Here is a 27386-nt window from a genome sequence, read left to right as displayed (position 1 = left end):
AATAAGGAGTAAGCCATTTAGAACAGAGACGAGGAAATGCTTTTTCTCACAGAGAGTGGTGAGTCTGTGGAATTCTCTGCCTCAGAGGGCGGTGGAGGTCTGTTCTCTGGATGCTTTCAAGAGAGAGCTAGATAGAGCTCTTAAAAATAGCGGAGTCGGGGGATATGGGGAGAAAGCAGGAACGGGGTACTGATTGGTGATGATCAGCCATGATCACATTGAATGGCGGTGCTGGCTCGAAGGCCTACTCCAGCACCTATTGTCTATTGTCCAAAACCCACGCATGTCACGGGGAGAACGTACAAACTCGGTAAAGACAGCTCCCGAGGTCTGCGGTCAGGATGGAACCTGGGTCTCTGGTGCTGCAAGGCAGCAGCTCCACCTGCAGCACCACTGTGTTGCAAGTCTTTGACAAATCGCACACCAAGAGGCCTTGAAGGTAAGATAGAGAATTAGTCCAAGGCTTGGCCTAGCCAGGTGGGGCAGGTAGTTTAAGTTTGGTTTTACTGCATGGAAACTGGCCCTTCGGCCCACCGAGGCCGTGCTGACCAAGATCACTCGTACACCAGTTATATCCTACTCATTCGGGACAATTTACTGACCAAGCGACATGATTATCTTGCAATGCATTGTGAAGGAAAGGTAGAGAATGGGTCCGAGACTTGTCTAGACAGTCTACAGGAACGGCTGGGCCAGGTAGACAGGTAGTCTCTATTCCAATCCAGCGTGGTCCCGGAAGCCATCTCGAGTGTCAGTTGGAAGTGTCTCCCCATTATCGGGAGACTTTCTGCACCTTATCCCCAGCTTGTAGGGCCGTGGGCTGAGCGCGATCTTGTACACGGGCTGCAGGCTGGGAGTGGTGGCCGGGTCGGGCCAGTAAAACTGGAAGTCACGAAGCAGAGAGGTGAAGAACAGGAAGAGCTCCATCTTGGCCAGCTTCTCACCTGGGCAGGCTCGCAGTCCTGGAGGAGTCAAGTTGACCAGGGCTTGAGAATTACAGTACGATACGATACGATAGAACTTTATCCCAGGAGGGACACACACACACGCACACACACACACACACACACACACACACACGCACACACACACACGCACACACGCACACACAGAGACACAGACACAGGCACACACACACGCACACAGGCACACACACACACACACACACACACACACACGCACCCACACGCGCACACCCGCGCACACACGCGCGCACACACACAGACACACACGCACACACGCACACACAGACACACACAGGCACACACAGACACAGACACGCGCACACACACACACACACACACACACACACACACACACACACACGCACACAGGCACAGACACACACACACACACACACAGACACACAGGTACACAGGCACGCACACACACAGGCACACGCACACACACACGCAGGCACATATGTGTGTGTGCATGTGTGTGTGTGTGTGCATGTGTGTGTGTGTGTGTGTGTGTGTTTGTGTGTGCCTGTGTCTGTGTCTCTGTGTCTCTGTACGACACACACAGAGACATACAAACAGACACACACAGAGACACAGACACACACGCAGGTCATTATGGTGAATGTACAAACTCCGTACAGACAGCACCCGCAGTCAGGATCAAACCTGGGTCACTGGCGCTGTGAGGCAGCAACACAACCGCTGCGCCACCGTGCCGCCACTGAATGAAGGTTAAATTAATGTAACACTGGGTGGAACCTCTAATTCCAACACGATGGTTTGGTTACTCACCCATTGAAAATGGAACAAATGCGTCCGGCTTGAAAAATTCCCCCTTCTCGTTCAGAAAGTTCTCTGGATTGAATTCTTTTGGGTACTTCCACTGTGTTTCATCCATTAAAGCAGATGACAGGTTTATGATGACCATTGTTTTCTACAATAATATATCAAGCATCAAATATCTGTGTTATTATGAAGTTTTACCCAATGCACAAGTTTAGAGAAACAGCGCGGAAACAGGCCCTTCTGCCCACCGAGTCTGCACCGACCAGCGATTCCTGCACACTAACACTACCCTACACACACTAGGGACATATACAAATCTACTTAACCTTATTCATTGCCTCGAGGATATAAAGTGTTGGATGGCCCAGAACTTCCTCCAACTAAACGAGAGTAAGTCTGAGGTCATCCTTCTCGGCCCCTCGGACTCGATCAAAACGATAGCAGGCAGCCTTGGAAGCCTTACCCCACTACTCAAACCTCACGTCAAAAATATTGGCGTGATATTTGACTCAGCATTGAAATTTGACAAACAAGTCAATACCGTGGTAAAAGCTAGCTTATTTCAGCTCCGGACGATAGCTAAAATAAAACCATTCCTCCACTTTGATGACCTGGAAAAGATCATCCACACATTTATCTCCTCCCGCCTCGATTACTGCAACTCCCTTTACACTGGCATCAGCCAATCTTCCCTGTCCCGCCTGCAACTGGTCCAAAACGCCGCAGCGAGACTCCTGACGGGCACCCGAAAAAAGGGATCACATCACCCCGATCCTGGCCTCTCTCCACTGGCTCCCTGTGCGGGTCCGAATCAATTTCAAGATCCTCCTCCATGTCTACAAAGCCCTTAATGGGCTTGCCCCCACCTACATCAAAAGTCTGCTTACCCACCACACCACCACCAGGTCCCTCAGATCGGCCGACTTGGGGTTACTGAACATCCCGCGGTCTAGGCATAAGCTCAGGGGCGACCGCACCTTTGCGGTTGCAGCTCCTAGACTGTGGAACAACAGCATCCCTCTTCCCATCAGAACTGCCCCCTCCATCGACTCCTTTAAGTCGAGATTGAAAACTCATCTTTATTCTCAAGCCTTTCTTGACGTCCTCTGAGGGAGGGTTATATGTATGTATTTATGTATGTATTTAATCTATGAACCACTGTTGTATAACGTTAGCACCTCCACCAATGTAAAGCACTTTGGCCAACGAGAGTTGTTTTTTTAATGTGCTATAGAAATAAAAGTGACTCGACTTGACATTTACACCAAGCCAATTAACCTACAAACCTGTACGTCTTTGGAGCGTGGGAGGAAACCGAGGAGCTCGGAGAAAACCCACGCATGTCACGGGGAGAACATGCAAACTCCGTACAGACAGCACCCGTAGTCAGGATGGAACCCGGGTCTCTGGCGCTGTAAGGCAGCAGCTCTACCCGCTGCGCCACGTTAATTGACCAAGAAATAACACCAACGTCCTTCGCAGATTAATGAAATTTGTCAAGTGTAGAAAGGAAATGCAGCTGCTGGTGGTATATAGACTCCTATATCCCTCTGCCCAGCAACACTTCCTATCTAGCTATGATGCCACTTTCAGGGGGCTATGTCCCTGCGTTCCTAGATCCCTCTGTTCTACAATGGGCCCCCCCCACCCTCCTGATCCTTGCTTGGTTCAGAGCTGAAGTGGGACTGGGGGTCAGGAAAGCAAGGGTCACCTTCTTCAACCGGTATCCCCGGAAGGTAACGTCCTCGAGGGTCGTGTGTCCTGCGGCTAACGGCAAGATGTTGGCAAACCTCTGGAGCTCGTGGATGACGGCGCTGAGGTATGGCATGTTGGGCCCGTCCTCCATGCTCGCGGTACGGGACCACCCGATCACTTCGGCTATCTCCCGCTGGCATCTCTCTGTGGAAAACGAAGCCATTGATTACAGAACACCCTGTCCCTCTGGCAGCAATACTTCATATTGATTATTAGGACTGGATGTTCCCTATGATTCCACTAAATTGACATTCTTGTGACATTCTCGCCACATCTATCCAGAAAAAGCCTTCATTTAAGACTTTAGACTTTTAGACTTTAGAGATAGCGTGGAAGTCTATCTACGCACTATCTTATCCTACGCACTATCCTACGCACACTTTAGGGACAATTTTCAATTTGTTTTACCAAAGACAATATGCTGTGCTGAGCAGCGGGCCGGTGAGTTGAGTTTAGTTTAGTTTAGAGATACAGAAACAGGCCATTCGGCCCACTGACTCCGTGTTGATCAGTGATCCCCGTACACGAGCACTATCCTACACGTTACAATTACACCAAGCTAATTAACCTGCACGTCTTTGGTGTGTGGGAGGAAACAGGAAATCTCTGCGGAAAACCCACGCAGGTCACGGGGAGAACGCACCCGGGATCGAACCCGGGTCTCTGGCGTTGTGAGGCAGCGACTCTACCCGCTGGGCCACCTTGCCGGCCCTTTTACCTTGTATGTCAGGGTAAGCCATCATGATTAGCAGACCCCACTGGAGAGTGTTTGTGGTCGTTTCGGTGCCAGCGAGGAACAGGTCAGTAACGTTATTGAGTAGGTTTCCCTCCGTCATGCAGGATGTCTGAGATCCCTCTTCCTGCAAACACAACACAAACCAGGTAGGAAGGAACCGCAGATGCTGCTTTACATAGAAAATAGGTGCAGGAGTAGGCCATTCGGCCCTTCAAGCCTGCACCGTCATTCAATATGATCATGGCTGATCATCCAACTCAGTATCCCATCCCTGCCTTCTCTCCATACCCCCTGATCCCTTTAGCCGCAAGGGCCACATCTAACTCCCTCTTAAATATAGTCAATGAACTGTGGCCTCAACTACCGAAGATAGACACAGAATGCTGGAGTAACTCAGTGGGACGGGCAGCATCTCTGGAGAGAAGGGGTGGGTGACGTTTCAGGTCGAGACCCTTCTTCAGACTGAAAGTTAGACCGGCAGGGTGGCGCAGCGGTAGAGTTGCTGCCTCACAACGCCTGAGACCCGGGTTCGATCCCGATTACGGGTGCTGCCTGTACCCTCTCCCTGTGACCCGCGTGGGTTTTCTCCGGGTGCTCCGGTTTCCTCCCACACTACAAACGCGTGCAGGTTTGTAGGTTAATTGGCTTGGTATAATAGTAAAATTGTCCATAAGTGTGTGCAGGATAGTGCTGGTGTGCAGGGTTCGCTGGTCGGCGCAGACTCGGCGGGCCTAAGGGCCTGTTTCCGCAATGTACCTCTAAATGGTTCTGGTTGATTACTGCGCAAACGCCTCATAAGTGGTTATCTCGTGCAGGTTGGAGTGAGTAGAGAGAGTAGTGATGAAATTCTGAAATTGGCCTTTTTGACCAAGTTGAAGAGACCTAGTTTCTCAATCCCCTTTTTAAACGACTTAACATCAGGAGCAGCGCGCGTGTTGGGTGGTAACATATTCCATTCCCTTATCGTCCTTGGGTAATGGGAATATTGGTCGCAAAGTTTAGTGAAATTTAGCGAGGGGATGATGTAGGGACCGTTATTATGTCTAGTTTCATGGCTGTTGGTGCTCTGGGATGACTGGAGATTTGATGGCGAGATTTTGTGAATCTCCTTGTAAATTGCAACCAGTCTTAGCCTGATTCTGCGGAGGTCTAGGGTATCCCATCCGAGAGAAGTCAGTATATTATTCACGGCGGAGTTTGTCACGTGTAGATACTTGCTGCGGCACGACTCAGGAGCTCGGAGGCTCCGGTGGACTGTGATATCGGAAGCTCGCGGGTCCCTAGTGGGAGACCGCTTTTCGGAGCTCCCGCAACGCAACTTCTCCAGACCGTGTCGCGGGGTTGGAACGACCCGGAGCGGGGCCGTACATCGCCTGGTGTGGCTTTAATGGCCGCGGGACATTCCAACGCCCGCCGGGGGCTCCAACTTTGTGACATTTAGACTTGGAGCGGGGCCGTACATCAACCGGCGCGGCCTTAAATGGCCGTGGGACTTACCATCGCCCGCCTGGGGCTTCAACATCGGGAGAAAAATGGTGCACAGGCGAGAGAAAAGACTTTGCCATCCATCACAGTGAGGAGGAGATTCACTGTGATGGATGTTTGTGTGAATTGAATTGTTTGTGTGTCTAGTAGGAATTGTTTTGTTTGTATGGCTGTAGAAATGGAGTTTCGTTTGAGCCTCACTGAGATTCAAATGACATTGAATAAATATTGTATATTGTATTATTGTATATTTTATTGCCGACAGGCTGGAATAATTCAATTTCTGGGCCCACCTTTTCCATCTCCAGCAGGTACGCGTCAATAAAATCTCGGATGGTTTCACCGCTCAAAGTCTCCCGGTGTTGGTTGATGAAGACCTGAAGGGTGGCTTCAATGGAGCGCTGGTTCTTGAATATCCTCTGATGGGGTCCAGGAAAATGTCGGAAGAAGGGCACCACGGAGTACAACTGGCAGGAAGAACAAGACGATTACCCGACGTGCGTGTGTAGGAAGGCACTGCAAATGCAGGGTTAAATCGAAGACGGACACAAAAAGCTGGAGTAATTCTGTGGGTAAGGCAGCGTCTCTGGGGGGAAAAGGAACGGGTGACGTTTCGGGTGGGATGTAATGGATCCCTATTAAATCTTTCCCCTCTCACCTTCAACCAGTGCAGAGATGGTGGAGAGGTGGGCGCGGCGGTCGATGATGGCACCGACCGGCAGACTTTGGCGGACCACGTGGAAGTGAGGACGTCGCTGCCGGGGGGATGTCACAGCGTGGGGGGGCCGCCGTGGGGAAGGGGGGGGGGAACAAAGGGGGACCCGGCCTGCGGGGTACTTTGATACATTGTCATCGCCCTTTATGTGGCAACTATTTGCATACCTTGGTTATGCTGAGAGAATGGAGCGGCTGGGCTTGTACACTCTGGAGTTTAGAAGGATGAGAGGGTATCTCATTGAAACATGTAAGATTGTTAAGGGCTTGGACACGCTAGAGGCAGGAAACATGTTCCCGATGTTGGGGGAGTCCAGAACCAGGGGCCACACACAGTTTAAGAATAAGTGGTGAGCCATTTAGAACGGAGACGAGAAAACACTTTTTCACACAGGGAGTTGTGAGTCTGTGGAATTCTCTGCCTCGGAGGGCGGTGGAGGCAGGTTCTCTGGATGCTTTCAAGAGAGAGCTAGATAGGGCTCTTAAAGATAGCGGAGTCAGGGGATATGGGGAGAAGGCAGGAACGAGGTGCTGATGGGGATGATCAGCCATGATCACATTGAATGGCGGTGCTGGCTCGTAGGGCCGTAGGGCCGAATGGCCTACTCCTGCACCTATTGTCTATTGTGCAAGCAAAGAATTTGACTGCAACTTGTAACGTATTCACTCATTTATTTACCCTTCTTCGGACTGAGAGTCAGGGGAGAGGGGAACAAGAGATATAGGTGGTAAAGGGAGAAATGAATGGAAGATATGCAAAAGAAGCGGCGATGATCAAGAAAGGTGGAGCCCACAATGCTCCATTGTTGGCTGTGGGATAGGTGATAACGAGTCACAAAGATAATGGAAATCAACGGGACATCAGTGTAATGGTTACCACGGTGGGGAGAGGTGGAGAGAGAGAGGGGATGGGGAGAGGTGGAGAGAGAGAGGGGATGAAAGAGTTATTTGTAGTTGGAGAAACTAATATCCAGATGGATGGCTCTGCATTTCACCGTGAAGACATATTTTACAGAACATCTACATCCACAGGTGCAGCGGTAGAGTTGCTGCCTCACAGCGCCAGAGACCCGGGTTCGATCCTGACTACGGGTGATGTCTGTACAGAGTTTGTTCCTTCTCCCTGTAACCGCGCGGGTTTCCTCCTGGTGCTCCGGTTTCCTCCAGCGTCCCAAAGACGGCTGGTTTGTGGGTTAGTTGTCCCCGGTAGATTGTCTTTAGACTTTAGGCTTTTGAGATACAGCGTGGAAACGGGCCCTTCGGCTCTCCAAGCCCACGCCAACCAGCGATCACCCCCGTCTCCGACACACACCAGGGGCGATTTACAACTGTACCGAGCCAATCAGCCTACAAATCTGCACGTCTCTGGAATGTTGAAGGAAACCGGAGCACCCGGGGAAAATCCGCGCGGTCACAGGGAGAACGTACAGACAGCACCCGTAGTCAGGATCGAACCCGGGTCTCTGTCGCTGTAAGCTCTACTATTGTGCCACTGTGCCGAGTGTGTGTGTGTGTGTGTAGGATTGAACTAGTATACGGGGTGATCGTTGGCCCGCGCGGGCCTCGGGACCTGATTTCCACGCCGTATCTGTAAACTAAAACTATAGACCATCATTTTAAACGCGGTCCGTTCAGGTCCCCCGTGTCTGGGCACCGTCTCACCATCGCCCAGACAGTAGTCTGAAGCACCAGGCTCTCCTCAAACAGTTCCATCAGCCTCGTGAACGTCTTATCTTCGTAGTGGAAGCGTTTGCCCATGACTATGGAGCAGATCACGTTGGAAACGGCGCTGGTGATCTTAGAACCCGGGTTGAAAGGTCGACCTGTGTCAAGGAGAGAGGTTGAATGAATGAATGAACACTCCATTGTCACATACTTAGAAGCATAGAAAATACGTGCAGGAGTAGGCCATTCGGCCCTTCGAGCCTGCACCGCCATTCAATATGATCATGGCTGACCATCCAACTCAGCATCCCATCCCTGCCTTCTCTCCATACCCCCTGATCCCTTTCACCACAAGGGCCACATCTAACTCCCTCTTAAATATATACAATGAACTGGCCTCAACTACCTTCTGTGGCAGAGAGTTCCAGAGATTCACCACTCTCTGTGTGAAAAATGTTTTTCTCATCTCGGTCTTAAAGGATTTCCCCTCTATCCTTAAGCTGTGACCCCTTGTCCTGGACTTCCCCAACATCGGGAACAATCTTCCTGCATCTAACCTGTCCAACCCCTTAAGAATTTTGTAAGTTTCTCTAAGATCCCCCCTCAATCTCCTAAATTCTAGCGAGTACAAGCCGAGTCTATCCAGTCTTTCTTCATATGAAAGTCCTGACATCCCAGGAATCAGTCTGGTGAACCTTCTCTGTACTCCCTCTATGGCAATAATGTCCTTCCTCAGATTTGGTGACAAGGTATGCAAAGAGTGGCCACATAAAGGACAGTGACAAAGTTACAAAGTATCCCACGGTGCGTCCTCCTTTGTTTTTCCCCTCCTGTTTGTGAATGATCCACAACAACACACACATAGTGAAAGATCAGTCTTTATTCCATAAGCAATCGGGAACATTTAAGCTGCCAGCCATTCACATCCAGCTCGGCGCGGCTTGTGTGAGAGCCGGCTGACCTTGCTAGTGTAAAGCGGTGTAGTACCGTAATACCATGTAATGGGTGTCATGCACGTATGTGTAGAGGGGATTATAAATGGCAGGGATGAATCGCTGTCTCAAAAAGGCTGGCAGCATCATCAAGGACCCACACCATCCTGGTCACACACTCATCTCCCCGCTGCCTTCAGGTAGAAGGTACAGGAGCCTGAAATCTGCACCATCCAGGTTCAGGAATAGCTGCTTCCCCACAGCCATCAGGCTATTAAACACAACTCAAACAAAACTCTGATCATTAATAGCCCATTGCACTTTATCTGTTTATTTATGTGTGTGTGTATATATATATTCATTGGTATATGGACACACTGATCTGTTCTGTAGTCATGCCTACAATATTCTGTTGTGCTGAAACAAAGCAAGGATTTCATAGTCCTATCTGGGACACATGACTATAAACTCTCTTGAATCTTGAATAAGGGTTAATCAACACCCCCCCCCCCCCCCACTCCCACCCCCAATTAAGTAGCATGAGAATATAAGTTGAAGACAGACACAAAATGCTGGAGTAACTCAGCGGGACAGGCAGCATCGCAGCACCCGTAGTTGGGATCGAACGCGGTTCCCTGGCACTGTGAGGTAGCATCTCTACCACTTCCCACTCGTTCTCAACCACTTACCTTCTGATGCTTTGAAGACTTTAGTCAAATACTGGACCTCTTCCAGAATTTTCTCTTCAAAGGCGATTTTGCCCAATCCAAAATTTCTCAGCACTGTCAGTGTAAACCTACGCTGCTGCTTCCAGGACCTCCCGTAGTGGGCAAAAATGATGCCTGGTTGCAAAGAGGAAAAGGAAAATCAGGGTCTCAATATCAATATCAATACTGGGACAGGGAGATTGCAGGTGCTGGAGGAACTCGGCGGACCAGGCAGCAACTGTGGAGGGAATGGCCGGACGGCGTTTTGGGTCGGGCCCTTCTTCGGTCACTGTAGATGCTGCCTGACCTGCCGAGTTCCTACAGCGCATTGTTTTTGGTCAAGATTCCAGCATCTGATATGTCGCATGCCAGGCAAAAAGGTGCTGGAGTAACTCGGAGGGTCAGAGGCAGCATCGCTGGAGAACATGGGTGGACAAGTGATGCTTTGGGTTGGAAGCCATCGTCAGGCTGAAAGGGCTGTTGCCCAAAATGCAGAAACAAAGAACTGCAGATGCTGGTTTATACCTACGATAGACCAGGGGTGGCACAGTGGCACAAGAGCTGCTGCCTCACAGCGACAGAGACTCGGATTCGATCCTGACTACTTGTGCTGTCTGTACGGAGTTTGTATGTTTCCCCTGTGACCACGTGGGTTTTCTCCAGGTGCTCCGGTTTCCTCCCACATTGCGAAGAAGTGCAGGTTTGTAGGTTAATTGGCCCTCTGTAAATTGTCCCAAGTGCGTAGGATAGAACTAGTTTACGGGGTGGTCACGAGTTGGCGTGGACTCCGTGATCTGAAGCGCCTGTTACTGCGCTGTGTCTCTAAATATAGACACAGGGCTGGAGTAATTCAGTGGGTCGGACAGCATCTCTGGAGACGTTTCGGGTGGAGACCGAAGAATTGAGTTGATCGTGTTTTTAGACCTGCAGCGTGGAAACAGGCCCTTCGGCCTGCCAAGTCCATGCTATCCATCGATCACCGATTCACACTAATTCTAGGGTGGACAAGTGCTGGAGAAACTCAGCGGGTGAGGCAGCATCTATGGAGCAAAGGAAATAGGCAACGTTTCGGCCCGAAACGTTGCCTATTTCCTTCGCTCCATAGATGCTGCCTCACCCGCTGAGTTTCTCCAGCATTTTTGTCTACCTTCGATTTTCCAGCATCTGCAGTTCCTTCTTGAACGCACCAATTCTATGTTGCCCCACTTTTGCATCCACTCCCGAAGCACTAGGTGTAATTTAGAGAGACTAATTAACATAACAGCAAGAGGGTGGTGAATCTGTGGAATTAAGTAGAACAAATCAAAGCCAGCAATGCTGATCAAGGGAGGTCATGTTTTTTTTTTTCAATGTCTGTTTCTTTTCCTTGATCATCAGTGCTGGCTTTGATTTTCATACCTTTGTTCTTTGTACCTTTACATACCTCGAGGTTCCCTCTCCCCCGACTCTTAGTTTGAAGAAAACCCATTCTTTCATCATATGTCAGTCCCGCCATCCCGGGAATTAAGCTGGCAAACCTACGCTGCACTCCCTCAATAGCAAGAATGTCCTTCCTCAAATTAGGAGACCAAAACTGCACACAATACACCAGGTGCGATCTCGCCAGGGCCGTGTACAACTGCAGTAGGACCTCCTTGCTCCTCAACTTAAATCGTCTCGCAACGAAGGCCTACATGCCATTAGCTTTCTTCACTGCCTGCTGTACCTGCATGCTTACTTTCAGTCACTGATGTACAAGCACACCCAGGTCTCGTTGCACCTCCCCTTCTCCTCATCTGACACCATTCAGATAATAATCTGGCTTCCTGTACTTGCCACCAACGTGGATAACCTCACATTTATCCGCATTATGCTGCATCTGCCATGCATCTGCCAACTCGCCCAACCTGTCCAAGTCACCCTGCAGCCTCATAGCATCCTCCTCGTGGCTCACACTGCCACCCAGCTTTGTGTCATCCACAAACTTGGAGATGTAAGCGAGGACGTGGAGTAAAACTCAGAGCATATTACCTTGGCCTTTCGAGAGGTCCTCCAGTAGCGGAATATAGGGGCGATCAGCAAATTCTCTTCCATGTTGGACGAGGGCCTCTTGAATGATCTGGAATCCGTTGAGTACAACCATAGGCATGCAGAAGATGTAACAGGTCATAATGTTCCCGTACTGTTGGGAAAGCTTGAACAGGGATCGATAAAGGGAAGAGAATGAGTGTGGAATTCTGCAAAGGCTGCCTCAGTTCAGTTTAGTTGCAGCCCAGTTTATTGTCACGTGTACCGAGGTACAGTGAAAAGCAATTTTGCTGCCTGATACCCAGTCAGCAGAAAGACAATACATGATTACATTCGATCCATTTACAGAGTGCAGACGCACGACAAAGGGAATAACGTTTAGTGCAAGATAAAGCCAGCAAAGTCCGATCAAGGATAGTCCAAGGGTCATCAAAGAGGTAGATAGCCACTGTTCTCATTGTTGTGGTAGGATGGTTCAGTTGGGCCTTTTCAAAATCTGCAACCCAGGAGTTTGATTTTATCATGGCATGGGTGGCTTATGTCAGATACTGGGTGGGTTAGCAATTCTGGGCTACAGGAAAAAGTCATTGGGGTCTCGACGATCATGTCGAGGACCACTGGGAACCATGGCTGTGTAGGCCAGTCGGGTACTATCAAAATACCTGAAGCAGAGTCCATTTGTATTTTGCGTAGTACCCGGCTGATGAGGCAGAAGGGAGGAAATGCATAAAAGAAGTAATTTCCCCAGTCCAGCGCGAACGCATCTACCGCTGCTGCCTCAGGGTCTGGTTCCCAAGCGACATACATAGGAACCTGGTGATTTAGTCTGGATGCAAATAGGTCGATATCTGGCGTGCCATATTGCTTGGTAATTTTAGCAAATACTTTGGGGTTTAACATCCATTCGGTGTTATCATTGCATTTGCGTGACCTGGTGTCTGCCACTGTATTTAGCTTACCCGGCAGGTAAGTTGCTAATAGCCAAATATGTCTGTCGACACACCATTGCCAGATTGTGTTGACCAATTTGTCGCATGATATCGATTTTATGCCGCCCATATGGTTAATGTAGGCCACCACCGTATTGTCTATTTGTAACCGAACATGCGAGTGATGTATATTTGTTGAATATGCTTTTAGCCATAAAATGCACCCAACATCTCTAGATAATTTATGCCCAGTGTAAGTAGTAACGATGACTCTAGGTTAGTCCATCTACCACCTGTGCTGGATATGGAGTTAATTGCTCCCCAGCCTTGAGCACTGGCATCTGTTTGGATAACTAAAGTAGGGTTAATGATGATGATAGGGCTGAAACTATGCCAAATGTTCTCTGCTCACCACTGTAGCTCTAATATTGCTTCAGTGGATAATGTCATGATCCGGTCATAATGAACTGCATGTCATTTTAGTGCCTGCACTTTTGTTCTTTGTAAGTTTTGATAGTGCAAAGGTCCAAATTGTGTAGCTGGAAATGCTGCTACCATTTCCCCCAATTACTCTTGCCACGTTGAATAGTTGGTCGATCGTTGACTATTAAATTGTTACATGTTTGTGCCAATTCAGCTGTTTTGTCTTTTGGCCAAGTTACAGACATGTGGACTGAGTTAATTGTGAAGCCCAGATAGTCCATGGTTGTGGATGGCTTCAACTTAGATTTATCTGGATGTAAGACAAATCCCAAGGTTTCAAACAATTGTTTGGTAGCTGACACAGCTGATATAGCCAATTCCATGGTTTTGCCTATTATTAAGATATCATCAAGATATGCCATGACAATATGTTTTTGTCTTCTTAAAATTGCCAAGGCTGACTTTAGTATCTTGGTGAATAATTTGGGGCTGATGTTAGATCGTTAGGCAACGCTTTAAACTGCCATTGTTGCCCCATCCAGGTAAATTTCAGGTATCTGCGACGATCCTTATGAATGGGTACTGAATAGTAAGCATCTTTAAGGTCAATGCTTGCCATGAAGTATCCTTTGGAAATCAGTTGTTTGGCAGTTACAAATGTTTCCATTTTGAAATGTACATACTTAACAAACATATTTAGTGAAGTTAAGTCAATGATGATGCGACAACCACCATCTTTTTTAGTTTTAGTAAATATATTAGAGACAAATATGAAACGTTGGAGTCGAACGGGGGGCAGACTTCATGGAGAGTCTTGTTCTGTTCATTTTGTCCTGTTGGAACAAAGCAAAACTCTTCTTTTGCCAGAAAAAAACGGCCTCAGAATAAACTTACCTAACGGTCCGTCTTTTTTAAACTGTAGCGGGAGCGCCTGACTCCCGCTGCGTCGCTGTTGCACTGCGTGAACGCTCATGTCGCGCATGCGTGCTGGACGGGCTCTTCACGTAGTCGCTCACATGACTCCGAAGTAAAATTAACACACACTAACTAACACACTAACTAACACACACTCACACTCACACACTAGCGCGCACATACAGACAGATATACACACACACACACACTAACTAACACACACTAACTAACACACACTAACTAACACACACTAACTAACACACACTAACTAACACACACTAACTAACACACCCTCACACTCACACTCACAGTCACACTCATACACTTTTTACAAAGCCAATTTACCCTCAAACCTGCACATCTTTGGAGTGTGGGAGGAAACCGGAGATCCCAGAGAAAACCCACACAGGTCATTGGGAGAACGTACAAACTCCGTACAGACAAGCACCTGTAGTCAGGATCGAACCCGTGCCTGTGAGGCAGCAACTCTACCGCTGCGCCACCGTGCCACCCCAGTTAGTTGTCAGTCAGTGAGAAGAAGGGGGAGGGAGGTGTGGACAATGGGAATGACTGTGAATGGATGCATTGGAATGGTTCTGTGATAGCAATTACCAGCATGTTTTGCTTTGTGGTCATGTGTAACCTATTATTAATTGTAAGGTTGTGGAACCTGTTAAACAGCCAGTTCTATGTGAGTGGGATAACATGAACTGAGTCACAATTATATTTAATTCAAACAAGAATAATGCTGGAAACATTCTGGAGGCACGGTGGCGTCACGCCAGTGACCCGGGTTCGATCCCGACTACGGGGGTGCTGTCTGTACGGAGTTTGCACGTTCTCCCCGTGACCTGCGTAGGTTTTCTCTGAGATCTTCAGTTTCCTCCCACACTCCAAAGACGTGCAGGTTTATAGGTTAATTGGCTTGGTGTAAATGTGAAGTATCTCTAGTGTGTGTAGGGTAGTTTTAGTGTGCAAGGAAGGTCGTGTTCTAAGAGCAGAATTGGGCCATTCGGCCCATCAACTCTACTCTGCCATTCAATCATGGCTGATGTATCTTTCCCTCCCAGACCCATTCTCCTGCCTTCTCCCCGTAACCTTTGAGGTAGAGGTGCTGCTTCACAGCCCCGGAGACCCGGGTTTGATCCTGACCCCGGGTGCTGTGTGCTGTCTGTGTGGAGTTTGCACGTTCTCCCCGTGTCTGCGTGGGATTCCTCCGGGTGCTCCGGTTTCCTCCCACATCCCAAAAGTCGTGCGGGTTAGTTGGCCCTCGGTGAATGTCTCTTGGTGTATAGGGAGTGGATGAGAATGCGGCATAACAGAACTAGTGTGCATGGGCAATCACTGGTCGGCGTGGGCCGAAGGGCCTGTTTCCGAGCTGTATCTCTAAACTGAAGCACTCTATCCCGTCAACACCTGGTGAACGTCCCCGATACCCACGCTGGTGTAACTAAATCCATGTACTGTGACACCCAGAACAAGAGCTGGCAATTATCCCTGCAACCAAGTACTAATTGAAAGGAGCAACATCTCATATTTCGCTTGGGCAGATTAAAACCCAGTGAATAGACACAAAATGCCGGAGTAACTCAGCGGGACAGGCAACATCTCTGGAGAGAAGGGATGGGTGACGTTTCGGCTCGAGACCCTTCTTCAGACTGATGTCAGGGGAGAGGGAAATACATAGATAAGGAAGTGTAAGGTGTGAGAAATGGACAAAGGGAATGGAGATCAAGGAAAATGTTGAATAGATCATTGTTAGCTGGGAATTAGCTGTTTTTTAATCTCTGCTCAAAGCAAACTGAGATAAAATGGAGTCGCAGGCAGGAAGACTGGTCGGAGAACTGGGAAGGGGGAGGGAAGGGGAGAGAGAGGGAAAGCAAGGGTTACCTGAAGTTAGAGAAGTCAATGTTACAATCCAGCGGTATGAATATTGATGTCCGTAATCCAAGTAACCCCGGCATTGCCTCTCTCTCTCTCTCTCTCTCTCTCTCTCTCTCTCTCTCTCTCTCCCTCTCTCTCTCTCTCTCTCTCTCTCTCTCTCTCTCCATCTCTTTCCCCCACTCCCCTGTCTCTCCTCCTCTCTCTCTCTCTCTCTCTCCCCGCTCTCTCTCCCCTCTCTCCCCTCTCTTCCCTCTCATCCCTCTCTCCCCTCTCTCCCCTCTCTCCCTCTCCCTCTCCCTCTCCCTCTCCCTCTCCCTCTCCCTCTCCCTCCCCTCCCCCAGTCGCACCAGCTTCTCGTTTTCACCCCATTTACATTTACACCAAGCCAATTAACCTATAAACCTGCACGTCTCTCCCCCTCTCTCCCTCTCCCTCTCTCTCCCCCCCCTCTCCCCCTCTCCCCCTCTCTCCCTCTCCCTCTCCCTCCCTCTCCCTCTCCCGCTCCCTCCCCCTCCCTCTCTCTCTCTCCCTCCCTCCCCCCCCCTCTCCCTCTCTCTCCCGCTCTCTCCCTCTCTCTCTCTCTCTCTCTCTCCCTCTCTCTCCCTCTCCCTCTCCCTCTCCCTCTCCCTCTCCCTCTCCCTCTCCCTCCCCCCCTCCCCCAAGTCGCACCAGCTTCTCGTTTTCACCCCACAAACAGCTAACAGTGGCCTGTTTCCTTTATCATCTAATTTTTGCAAATCTTTCATTCCTTGTTCTTTATCTCTCCACATCATCTTCTGTATCTCTTGTTTCCCTTTCTCCCAGACTAGCCTGAAGAAGTGTCTGGACCCGAAACGTCACCTATTCCTTCTATCCAGAGAAGCTGCCTGTCCCGCAGAGTTACTCCAGCATTTTGTCTCCATCTTTGTGACGTGTTCCTGTGCCAACTTTCTTTCCTCATACCAAAGCCTTCTTGTTTTGTACTAAGCATAAATCCCCCTCAAAATCAAAATCACTTCCCCTCGTCATTCCCAAATGGGGGAAGTGCATGTACCACCTTTATTGAATTGAGTTTAGTCGTGTTGAGTTTAGTTTACGGTCATTTGCACCGAGGTACAGTGAAAAGCTTTTGTTGCGAGCTAACCAGTCAGCGGAAAGACAATACATGATTTCAATCGAGCCATTTACAGTGTATGGATACATGATAAGGGAATGATGTTCGGTGCAAGGTAAAGCCAGCACAGCCTGGTCAAGGATAGTCCGATGGTCACCAATGAGGTAGTTCAGCCACAGAAGACATTGGAGGCCAATTCACTGAATGTATTCACGATATGACTCTTGGGGCTAATGGAATCAAGGGATATGGGGAGAAAGCAGGAACTGAGTACTGATTTTGGATGATCATATTGAATGGCGATGCTGGCTCGAAGGGACAAATGGCCTACTCCTGCGCCTATTTTCGGTGCTTCTGCAAACCTGTACATCTTTGGAGTTACTCCAGGGTTTTGTGTCTATCTGTCGAGGCAAACGAGGAGAGCCTGGTTTAAGGTTTACAAAGGAGAAGGTATCTGCTTACCTCCGTCATGGCCAGATGGGGCGCCTTGGACCCGAGGAAGACGTTAGCGGCCAGGCTCCACATGGGCGGTCCAGGGGGGAGATGACGGACCACCCAGCTCCTCCTCAGGGCCGCCAGCCCAAGGAAGACCACCAGGAAGACAAGGTAGGTGGGCAGGTCCAGGCAACACAACGATTGAAGAGGGAGCAACTCCAATATCCATCTCACACCTCCCATTCCAGAAGAACACGTCTCTCGACCCACCAACTATCCCCACTCTCGGCCTGAGAGCTTGCGATGTCTGGACTATTGGATCCGACAGCAGGCAGGTGGAGACTTGTTCCTGCTGTGTTTCCTGTACTATTATGTTTTGTACCTCCTCATTTTGTGAGCTTATTCTTTGTGTTGGGGGTTGTCCAACTCCAGCTCAAAGTGCAGCGAGATATTTCACTTATTTATTAACTACCTCTGGCCCACAGGTCTGGAGTGTGTAAGAAGCAACTGCAGATGCTGGTTTATAGACAATAGACAATAGACAATAGGTGCAGGAGTAGGCCATTTGGCCCTTCGAGCCAGCACCGCCATTCAGTGTGATCATGGCTGATCATCCCCAATCAGTTCCTGCCTTCTCCCCATATAACCATATAACCATATAACAATTACAGCACGGAAACAGGCCATCTCGACCCTTCTAGTCCGCGCTGAACACGTATTCTCCCCTAGTCCCATATACCTGCGCTCAGACCATAACCCTCCATTCCTTTCCCGTCCATATAACTATCCAATTTATTTTTAAATGATAAAAACTAACCTGCCTCCACCACCTTCACTGGAAGCTCATTCCACACAGCCACCACTCTCTGAGTAAAGAAGTTCCCCCTCATGTTACCCCTAAACTTCTGTCCCTTAATTCTCAAGTCATGTCCCCTTGTTTGAATCTTCCCTACTCTCAGTGGGAAAAGCTTATCCACGTCAACTCTGTCTATCCCTCTCATCATTTTAAAGATCCTCTATCAAGTCCCCCCTTAACCTTCTGCGCTCCAAAGAATAAAGCCCTAACTTGTTCAACCTTTCTCTGTAACTTAGTTGCTGAAACCCAGGCAACATTCTAGTAAATCTCCTCTGTACTCTCTCTATTTTGTTGACATCCTTCCTATAATTAGGCGACCAAAATTGTACCCCATACTCTAGAATTGGCCTCACCAATGCCTTGTACAATTTTAACATTACATCCCAACTTCTATACTCAATGCTCTGATTTATAAAGGCCAGCACACCAAAAGCTTTCTTTACCACCCTATCTACATGAGATTCCACTTTCAGGGAACTGTGCACAGTTATTCCCAGATCCCTCTGGTCACCTGCATTCTTCAATTCCCTACCATTTACCATGTACGTCCTATTTTGATTTGTCCTGCCAAGATGTAGCACCTCACATTTATCAGCATTAAACTCCATCTGCCATCTTTCAGTCCACTCTTCCAACTGGCATAAATCTCTCTGTAGACTTTGAAAATCTACTTCATTATCCACAACCCCACCTATCTTAGTATCATCTGCATACTTACTAATCCAATTTACCACACCATCATCCAGATCATTGATGTACATGACAAACAACAGTGGACCCAACACAGATCCCTGTGGCACCCCACTAGTCACTGGCGTCCAACCTGACAAACAACCATCCACCATTGTGTTCAAAAGGGAACTGCAGATGCTGGAATATCGAAGGTACACAAAATTGCTGGGGAAACTCAGCGGGTGCAGCAGCATCTATGGAGCGAAGGAAATAGGCGACGTTTCGGGCCGAAACCCTTCTTCAGACTGATGGGGGGTGGGGGGAAAGAAAGAAGGAAAAGGGGAGGAGGAGGAGGAGCTCGAGGGCGGGCGGATGGGAGGGTGGGAGGAGACAGCTAGAGGGTTAAGGAAGGGGAGGAGACAGCAAGGGCTAGCCAAATTGGGAGAATTCAATGTTAATGCCATAAGGACGCAAGGTCCCCAGACGGAATATGAGGTGCTGTTCCTCCAATTTCCGCTGTTGCTCACTCTGGCAATGGAGGAGACCCAGGACATAGAGGTCGGATTGGGAATGGGTGGGGGAGTTGAAGTGCTGAGCCACCGGGAGTTCAGGTAGGTTATTGCGGACTGAGCGGAGGTGTTCGGCGAAACGATCGCCCAACCTACGCTTGGTCTCCCCGATGTAAATCAGCTGACATCTAGAGCAGCGGATGCAGTAGATGAGGTTGGAGGAGATACAGGTGAACCTTTGTCGCACCTGGAACGACTGCTTGGGACCTTGAATGGAGTCGAGGGGGGAGGTGAAGGGACAGGTGTTGCATTTCTTGCGGTTGCAACGGAAAGTGCCCGGGGAGGGGGTGGTGCGGGAGGGAAGGGAAGAATTGACGAGGGAGTTGCGGAGGGAGCGGTCTTTGCGGAAGGCAGACATGGGGGGAGATGGGAAGATGTGGCGAGTGGTGGGGTCACGTTGGAGGTGGCGGAAATGGCGGAGGATTATGTGTTGTATTTGCCGGCTGGTGGGGTGAAAGGTGAGGACCAGAGGGACTCTGCCCTTGTTGCGTGTGCGGGGATGGGGAGAGAGAGCAGTGTTACGGGGTATGGATGAGACCCTGGTGTGAGCCTCATCTATGGTGGCGGAGGGGAATCCCCGTTCCCTGAAGAACGAGGACATTTCCGATGCCCTGGTATGAAATGTCTCATCCTGGGAACAGATGCGGCGTAGGCGGAGGAATTGGGAGTAGGGGATGGAGTCTTTACAGGGGGCAGGGTGGGAAGACGTGTAGTCCAGATAGCCATGTGAGTCAGTGGGTTTGTAATGTATGTCGGTCAGGAGTCTGTCCCCTGCGATGGAGATGGTGAGGTCAAGGAATGGTAGGGAAGTGTCGGAAATCGTCCAGGTGTATTGGAGTGCCGGATGGAAGTTGGTGGTGAAGTGGATGAAGTCAGTCAGTTGTGTGTGGGTGCAGGAGGTGGCACCAAAGCAGTCGTCAATGTAACGGAGGTAGAGGTCGGGGATGGGGCCCTGGTACGCCTCGAACAAGGATTGTTCAACGTACCCGACAAAGAGGCAGGCGTAGCTGGGGCCCATGCGTGTGCCCATAGCTACGCCTTGTGTTTGGAGGAAATGGGAGGAGTCAAATGTAAAGTTGTTGAGGGTGAGGACCAACTCCGCTAAGCGGAGGAGAGTGTCAGTGGCTGGGTATAGGTTGCTCCTCTGGTCGAGGAAGAACCGGAGGGCTCCGAGGCCATCCTGGTGGGGGATGGAGGTGTAGAGTGACCGGACATCCATGGTGAAGATGAGGGGGTGAGGGCCCAGAGAGTGGAATGCGTGGAGGCGGCGGAGAGTGTCTGAGGTGTCTAGAACATAGGTGCGGAGGGATTTGACCAAGGGGGATAGGATGGAGTCAAGGTATGTGGAGATGAGTTCGGTGGGGCACGAACACGCAGAGACAATGGGTCTGCCGGGAGAGCCGGGTTTGTGGAATATCCACCATTACTCTCTGGCATCTCCCATTCAGCCACTGTTGAATCCATCTTGCTACTCCACCATTAATACCCAACCATTGAACCTTCTTAACCAACCTTCCATGAGGAACCTTGTCAAAGGCCTTACTGAAGTCCATATATACAACATCCATTGGTTTACCCTCATCAATTTCCCGAGTAACCTCTTCAAAAAATTCAAGAAGATTAGTCAAACATGACCTTCCAGGCACAAATCCATGTTGACTGTTCCTAATCAGACCCTGTTTATCCAGATGTTTATATATATTATCTCTAAGTATCCTTTAATTTGCCCACCACTGACGTCAAACTAACAGGTCTATAATTGCTAGGTTTACTCTTAGACCCCTTTTTAAACAATGGAACAACATGCGCAGTACGCCAATCCTCCGGTACTATTCCCGTTTCTAATGACATTTGAAATATTTCTGTCATAGCCCCTGCTATTTCTACACTAACTTCCCTCAATGTCCTAGGGAATATCCTGTCCGGACCTGGAGACTTATCCACTTTTATATTTCTCATATATATCCACTGACTCCGCTATTTTTAAGAGCCCTATCTAGCTCTCTCTTGAAAGCATCCAGAGAACCGGCCTCCACCGCCCTCTGAGGCAGAGAATTCCACCGACTCACCACTCTCTGTGAGAAAAAGTGTTTCTCCGTTCTAAATGGCTTACCCCTTATTCTTAAACTGTGGCCCCTGGTTCTGGACTCGGGGACCACTGGTTTAAACCGTAGACACAAAAATTTGGAGTAATTCAGCGGGACAGGCAGCATCTCTGGAGGGAAGGAATGGGTGACGTTATGGGTCAGGACCCAGACCACCTCTCCAGAGATGCTGCCCGTCCCGCTGAGTTACACCAGCTTATGTTCCCGATGTTGGGGGAGTCCAGAACCAGTGGTAGGGAGTGGATGAGAAAAGAGGGACATTTCACATCTTGCAAAATATAAACTGAATGTTTTAATCGTTACAAAGCACAGTGAATATAAAAATGACACTCTCAAAAATAGACGTTATTTGTTACAAGCTATATCACAATTATAAAATAATATCAGAATTTAAAAATAGATTTTTTTTGCAGTAATTTTTATAAGAAATTGCCATGCAGAGTCAACAGTGAGCGGGCATGTGGAACATCAATAAGAGGAATAGATCGGGTAGATGCACAGTGTCTCTTGCCCGGAGTAAGTGAATCGAGTACCAGAGGATATATGTTTAAGGTGAAGGGGAAAAGATTTAATAGGAATCTGAGGGGTAACTTTTTCACACAGGTGGGTGTATGGAACAAGCTGCCAGAGGAGGTAGTTGAGGCTGGGACTATCCCAACGTTTAAGAAACAGTTAGGCAGGTACATGCATAGGACAGGTTTGGATAAATATGGGCCAAATGTAGGCAGGTGGGACTGGTGTAGCTGGGACATGTTGGCCGGTGTGGGCAGGGTGGGCCGAAGGGCCTGTTTGCACGCTGTGTCACTCTAGACGCCATGACTAAGAGGGGCGAACTAAATCCTTCCACCTCACTCTGCTGGGGATCAGACCCACGCAGACAGGACATGAGTTTAACTCACTCGGGAGAGGGGGGGTGGGGGGGGATAGCAGTGAGTGGGCAGATAGGCCTGGGTAACAAAACGCCACAGATGCTGGAAAGCTGAGGTAGGACAGATATGGGCCAAACGCGGGCAGGTGGGACTGGTGTAGCTGGGACATGTTGGTAGGTGTGGGTAAGTTGGGCTGAAGGGCCTGTTTGCACGCTGTATCACTCTATGACTATTGTTCCAGCTGTGATCTCAATGTCTCTTGGTCGAAGGCAATGGACCAGTGAATTTCCATGAAGGTTTGGTAGAAATGGTCTGGTCCGCACTGCCTTTGTTCACCAACTAATAACTGCAGGACAGCAACGGTGGCGCAGCTGTGGAGTCGCTGCCTTACAGCGCCAGAGACCCTGGTTCGATCCTGACCGTGGGTGCTGTCTGTACGGAGTTCGCAAGTTCTCCCCCTGACCACCTTAGTTTTCTCCGGGTGCTCCCATTTCCCCCCACACTCCACAGACGTGCGGGTTTGTAGGTTAATCAGCTTGGAATAATTGTGGATTGTCCCGAGTTTGCAGGATAGTGCTAATGTATCATTAGTTGGAGTGGACTCGGTGGGCCAAAGGGCCTGTTTACACATTGTATCTCTAAAATCCAAAGGTTAATACTCTTAATTGTTGCGCATCTTAGAATAGCCTAAATATTTCAGCCGAAGAAATGCTTCACATTCATCTGTTCCACTCCTGGCTTCCTGAGCTGTTTCATAAAAGCTAATCAATTCTGTTTAAAAAAGATATAGTATCAAATTGTGGGCTGAAGGGCCTGCTCCTGCGCTCTACTTTCCTGGAGCCGCCGCCCCACGCCGCGGGTTCGATCCTGACCTCGGGTGCTGTCTGTGTGGAGTTTGCACCCACTCGTCGTGACCCCCGTGGGTCTACCCCGGGCTCTCCGGTTTCCTCCCACATCCCAAAGACTCGCGGGTTAATGTGGGGCTAATAAGTCCCCGTAAATTGCCCCACGTGTGTGAGCGTGCGTAGGGAGTGGATGAGATGACGTGGAACTAGCGTGAACGGGTGATCGATGGTCGGCGTGGGCCCGGCGGGCCGAAGGGCCTGTTTCCGCGCTGTATCTCTAATCTAAGAACAGGCGATGTGGTGAGGAGGGGACGGGGAATGCTGGAGAGGGGGCTGCTTCTCCAAGGAGTCCAGAGACTTATTTGAAGGCTCAGGTTTTGTGGATGAGACGTGGCCTTTGGTGGATTCGGTTCCCTTGGTCGGCAAGGACCCGGGAAGGAAGCAATAATCTCCGATCTGCCGGAAGAGAATGGGATTGGCTCCTGACTGGAACAAGATGAGCTCTGAGGCCTCGTTACTCGCCGTGTCCATGTGTGGAGACTCTGCCTCTTTGGCCACCGTCTTCTGCAGGTCCACCTGAGGCTTTGTGGAGGAATGCGTTCTTGGAGCCTGGTGGGCATCCATCTTTGACATCGGAGGCTGGGACCTCTCGCCGTGCTGTGGGTCAGCCGGCAACCATGGGTCTTGGTGCTTGGTGGTCAAGGGGGCCATTTGTTCTGCAGGAGGAGTCGACACATACCCACCGGAGGTTGCAGGCCAGGGGTCAACCATGGGGTGGTCCGGTGAGATGTTGTCGGGTGAGGTCCTCCCGTGCTCTGCCGTTGCATCCTTGCCTCCTGACAAGGGGTCTACCCCTTGAGTGGGGGGAGCGGACTGCAGGCCAGCCACATGTGGGCCCTGTTGACCTGAAAGGGAGATATCTGTGGCCTTACAGTCGGGGACAACCTGGGATGAAGGAATGGGGGTGGCATTGGTGGGTGGCATGGACATGACATAGAATGACGGGAAGCTGGGTTCCTCCTGGGTGGGCGCGTGAATGGCGCCGTTGGCGTTGCTCGCTGGGGCCGGTGGGATCAGGATGTAGGCCGCGGGCACGGGCGAGCCGGGCGCCGGGGGGAACTGGTCCGTGCCCCCTACCCCACCTCTGGCCGTCGGCGGCAGCTCCACGTACCCGGGGGGCTCCGGCCCGCGCCCGGCGCGGTTGGCACGCTCACCGGCCGTGGTCTTCGGCTCCGAGAACTCGCCGAGGAGGGTCGAGACGTCTTGGAAATTGAACAAGTACGGCCCGTTGTAGTCTGATGGTTCTGTCAGCGAGGTGGGGTTGGCATGTTCCGCTGCAGAGACCTCTCCTGGCTCGTGTTCAAACCCCTGGTAAATTCTCTCCGCTTTGTCTCCCTCACCCGATACTGGAGGGGAAGAATGACCATGTTTGTCCTCTTTCATCTGGTATTTGGATTGTTCCCTGTGGAAAAGTAACACAGTCTGTTAACAAGACTTAAAGCCCTGTCCCACGGTACGAGTTCATTCCAAGAGCTCTCCCGAGTTAAAAAAAAAATCAAACTCGTGGTAAGCACGGAGAATGAACGTAGCGGGTACGTCGGAGCTCGGGGACGTCTCTTAGCGCTAACGGCAGGTACTCGGGAAGACTCGCTAACGGCAGGTAAGCACGGGAAGACTCGTGAAGATTTTTCAACACGTTGGAGTAACAGACAGCATCTCTGGAGAGAAGGAATGGGTGACGTTTCAGGTCGAGACCCTTCTTCAGATTGGTTAGCGATAGGGATAACGAGAGATATGGTCTATGGTGCACAGAGATTACGGACATGCACTTTTTTTGCATATCTTTCATCCATTGTCCTTTTTCTTGCTACATCGTCATCTATATCTCTCGTTTCCCTTATCCCTATCCAGGCTGAAGAAGGGTCTCGACCCGAAACGTCACCCATTCCTTCTCTCCAGAGATGCTGCCTGTCCCGCTGAGTTACTCCAGCTTTTTGTGTCTATCTTCGGTTTAAACCAGCCTCTGCACTTCCTTCCGACACACCTACCTTGGGATGATCTGCGGAGGGTGTGTGAGGGAATCTGCCGTCACCACCTTACAGATGCTGCCCTCCTCCATACTCGCCGTTTCCAGAGTGGTCGTGGATCGCAAAGCACCGCTCTGAAGGGGGAGATATTCGCACAGATATAATCGGACTTTACTGGACTTTACCTTGCACGAAACGTTATTCCCTTCATCCTGCATCTGTACACAGTTTTCACTTTTTCTCGAAGAGAGTGGTGAGTCTGTGGAATTCTCTGCCTCAGAGGGCGGAAACCGGAGCACCCACGCAGGTCACGGGGGGGGTTGTGGGGGAACGTACAAACTCCGTACAGACAGCACCCGTAGTCAGGATCGAACCCGGGTCTTCGACACTCTGTGCCGTCCATATCATACCTTTTCCCCCACCTTCCCTGGCCACGAGTTCCAAACATCTACCACTCCTTTTCTAAAATAACATAAACCTCCGCCATCCCACCTTAAAAGCTGTGCCCACAAGCTAGAGGCAGGAAACATGTTCCCGATGTTGGGGCAGTCCAGAACCAGGGGCCACACACACAGTTTAAGAATAAGGAGTAAGCCATTTAGAATGGAGACGAGGAAACACTTTTTCTCACAGAGAGTGGTGAGTCTGTGGAATTCTCTGCCTCAGAGGGCGGTGGAGGCAGGTTCTCTGGATGCTTTCAAGAGAGAGCTAGATAGGGCTCTTAAAGATAGCGGAGTCAGGGGATATGGGGAGAAGGCAGGAACGGGGTACTGATTGGGGATGATCAGCCATGATCACATTGAATGGCGGTGCTGGCTCGAAGGGCCAAATGGCCTGTTCCTGTACCTATTGTCTATTGTCTATTGTAACCTTGTATAGTCTTTCCGCTGACTACATAGCATGTATCGAAAAAAGCTTTTCACCGGACCTCGGTACACGTGACAATAAACTGAACTGACCTCCACTCAACACTCCCCTCAATGCTCCCCTCAAAGCTCCATTCTCAACTCAACATTCCAGGAACCCAGCCCTATCCACAGGGAATGGGAAAACGTTCCTTAAGTTCTCGCAGCAGTATTAGGTCATTTGTCCCATCAAGTCTACTCCGCCATGGCTGACCTGTCCTTCCCTGTCAGCCCCATTCTCCTGCCTTCTCCCCTTAACCCCTGACACCCGTACTAATCAAAAATCTAACTATCTCTGCCTTGAAGATATCCATTGACTTGGCCCTCCACAGCCTTCTGTGGCAATGAATTCCACAGATTCACCACCCTCTGACTAAAGATATTCCTCCTCATCTCCTTCCTAGAGTACGTCCTTTAATTCTGAAGCTGTGGCCCCTGGTCCTAGAATCTCCCACCATCCTCCCCACATCCACTCTATCCTGGCTTTTCACTATTTGGTACGTTTCAATGAGGTACCCCCTCATCCTTTCTAAACTCCAACGAGTAGAGGCCCAGTGCCATCAAACGCTCATCATACATTAACCCGTTCAATCCTGGGTCCAATATTTACCCCTCTCACCTTAAAGCTGCACCCTCTATTCTTACTTCATGTCGAGACTCTAAAAACAGACTGGATTAAACCAGAAGCATGGGTGTTGTGTCCTGAAGTCACCACTAGAGGGCTCTGCCTCGAAGAATGTTTCCTCAGGGAGGGTCCCTGGATCTGCAGGGCCAATCTGACCTCCCGGTGGCTCAGCACTTCAACTCCCCCTCCCATTCCCAATCCGACCTCTCTGTCCTGGGTCTCCTCCATTGCCAGAGTGAGCAACAGCGGAAATTGGAGGAACAGCACCTCATATTCCGTCTGGGGACCTTGCGTCCGGATGGCATTAACATTGAATTCTCCCAATTTTGCTAGCCCTTGCTGTCTCCTCCCCTTCCTAACCCTCTAGCTGTCTCCTCCCATCCCTCCCATCCGCCCGCCCTCGGGCTCCTCCTCCTCCTCCCCTTTTCCTTCCTTCTCCCCCCCCCCACCCCCCATCAGTCTGAAGAAGGGTTTCGGCCCGAAAC

The 27386-nt window shown here is 50.0% G+C and overlaps 2 protein-coding genes across 7 annotated transcripts in view; both read right to left on the bottom strand.

The window, feature by feature from the left end:
- Positions 1 to 335: 335 nt before the first annotated feature.
- On the bottom strand, positions 336 to 17786 carry LOC116966925 (cytochrome P450 2D6-like). 2 transcript variants are annotated; one of them, XM_033013305.1, is made up of 9 exons: positions 17456 to 17786; positions 11753 to 11915; positions 9725 to 9877; positions 8101 to 8261; positions 6018 to 6191; positions 4222 to 4363; positions 3460 to 3647; positions 1755 to 1896; positions 336 to 962 (listed from the first exon to the last, which is right to left on the bottom strand). In XM_033013305.1, exons 1-9 carry the CDS (start codon positions 17669 to 17671, stop codon positions 712 to 714), a joined length of 1590 nt encoding a protein of 529 aa, XP_032869196.1. In that variant the 5' UTR covers positions 17672 to 17786; the 3' UTR covers positions 336 to 711. The 2 variants fall into 2 exon arrangements, with proteins under 2 accessions (XP_032869196.1, XP_032869197.1); XM_033013306.1 differs by having other exon boundaries at positions 11753 to 11840.
- Positions 17787 to 23198: 5412 nt separating this feature from the next.
- Positions 23199 to 27386, bottom strand: part of csf2rb (colony stimulating factor 2 receptor subunit beta) — a 49918-nt gene continuing 45730 nt past the window's right edge. For all 5 annotated transcript variants that reach the window (XM_033013097.1, XM_033013098.1, XM_033013099.1 and 2 more), the window contains exons 13-14: positions 25393 to 25505; positions 23199 to 24806 (exon numbers count right to left, since the gene is read on the bottom strand). In XM_033013097.1, coding sequence (XP_032868988.1) covers positions 23627 to 24806; positions 25393 to 25505 — 1293 coding nt within the window. In that variant the 3' untranslated portion in view covers positions 23199 to 23626. The remainder of the gene's footprint in view (positions 24807 to 25392; positions 25506 to 27386) is intronic.

The sequence above is a fragment of the Amblyraja radiata genome, chromosome 38 (genome assembly GCF_010909765.2).
Source record: "Amblyraja radiata isolate CabotCenter1 chromosome 38, sAmbRad1.1.pri, whole genome shotgun sequence".
NCBI lineage: Eukaryota > Metazoa > Chordata > Chondrichthyes > Rajiformes > Rajidae > Amblyraja > Amblyraja radiata.
Note: the sequence above shows the minus strand (reverse complement) of the source record. Positions and strands in the feature narration are given on the sequence as shown.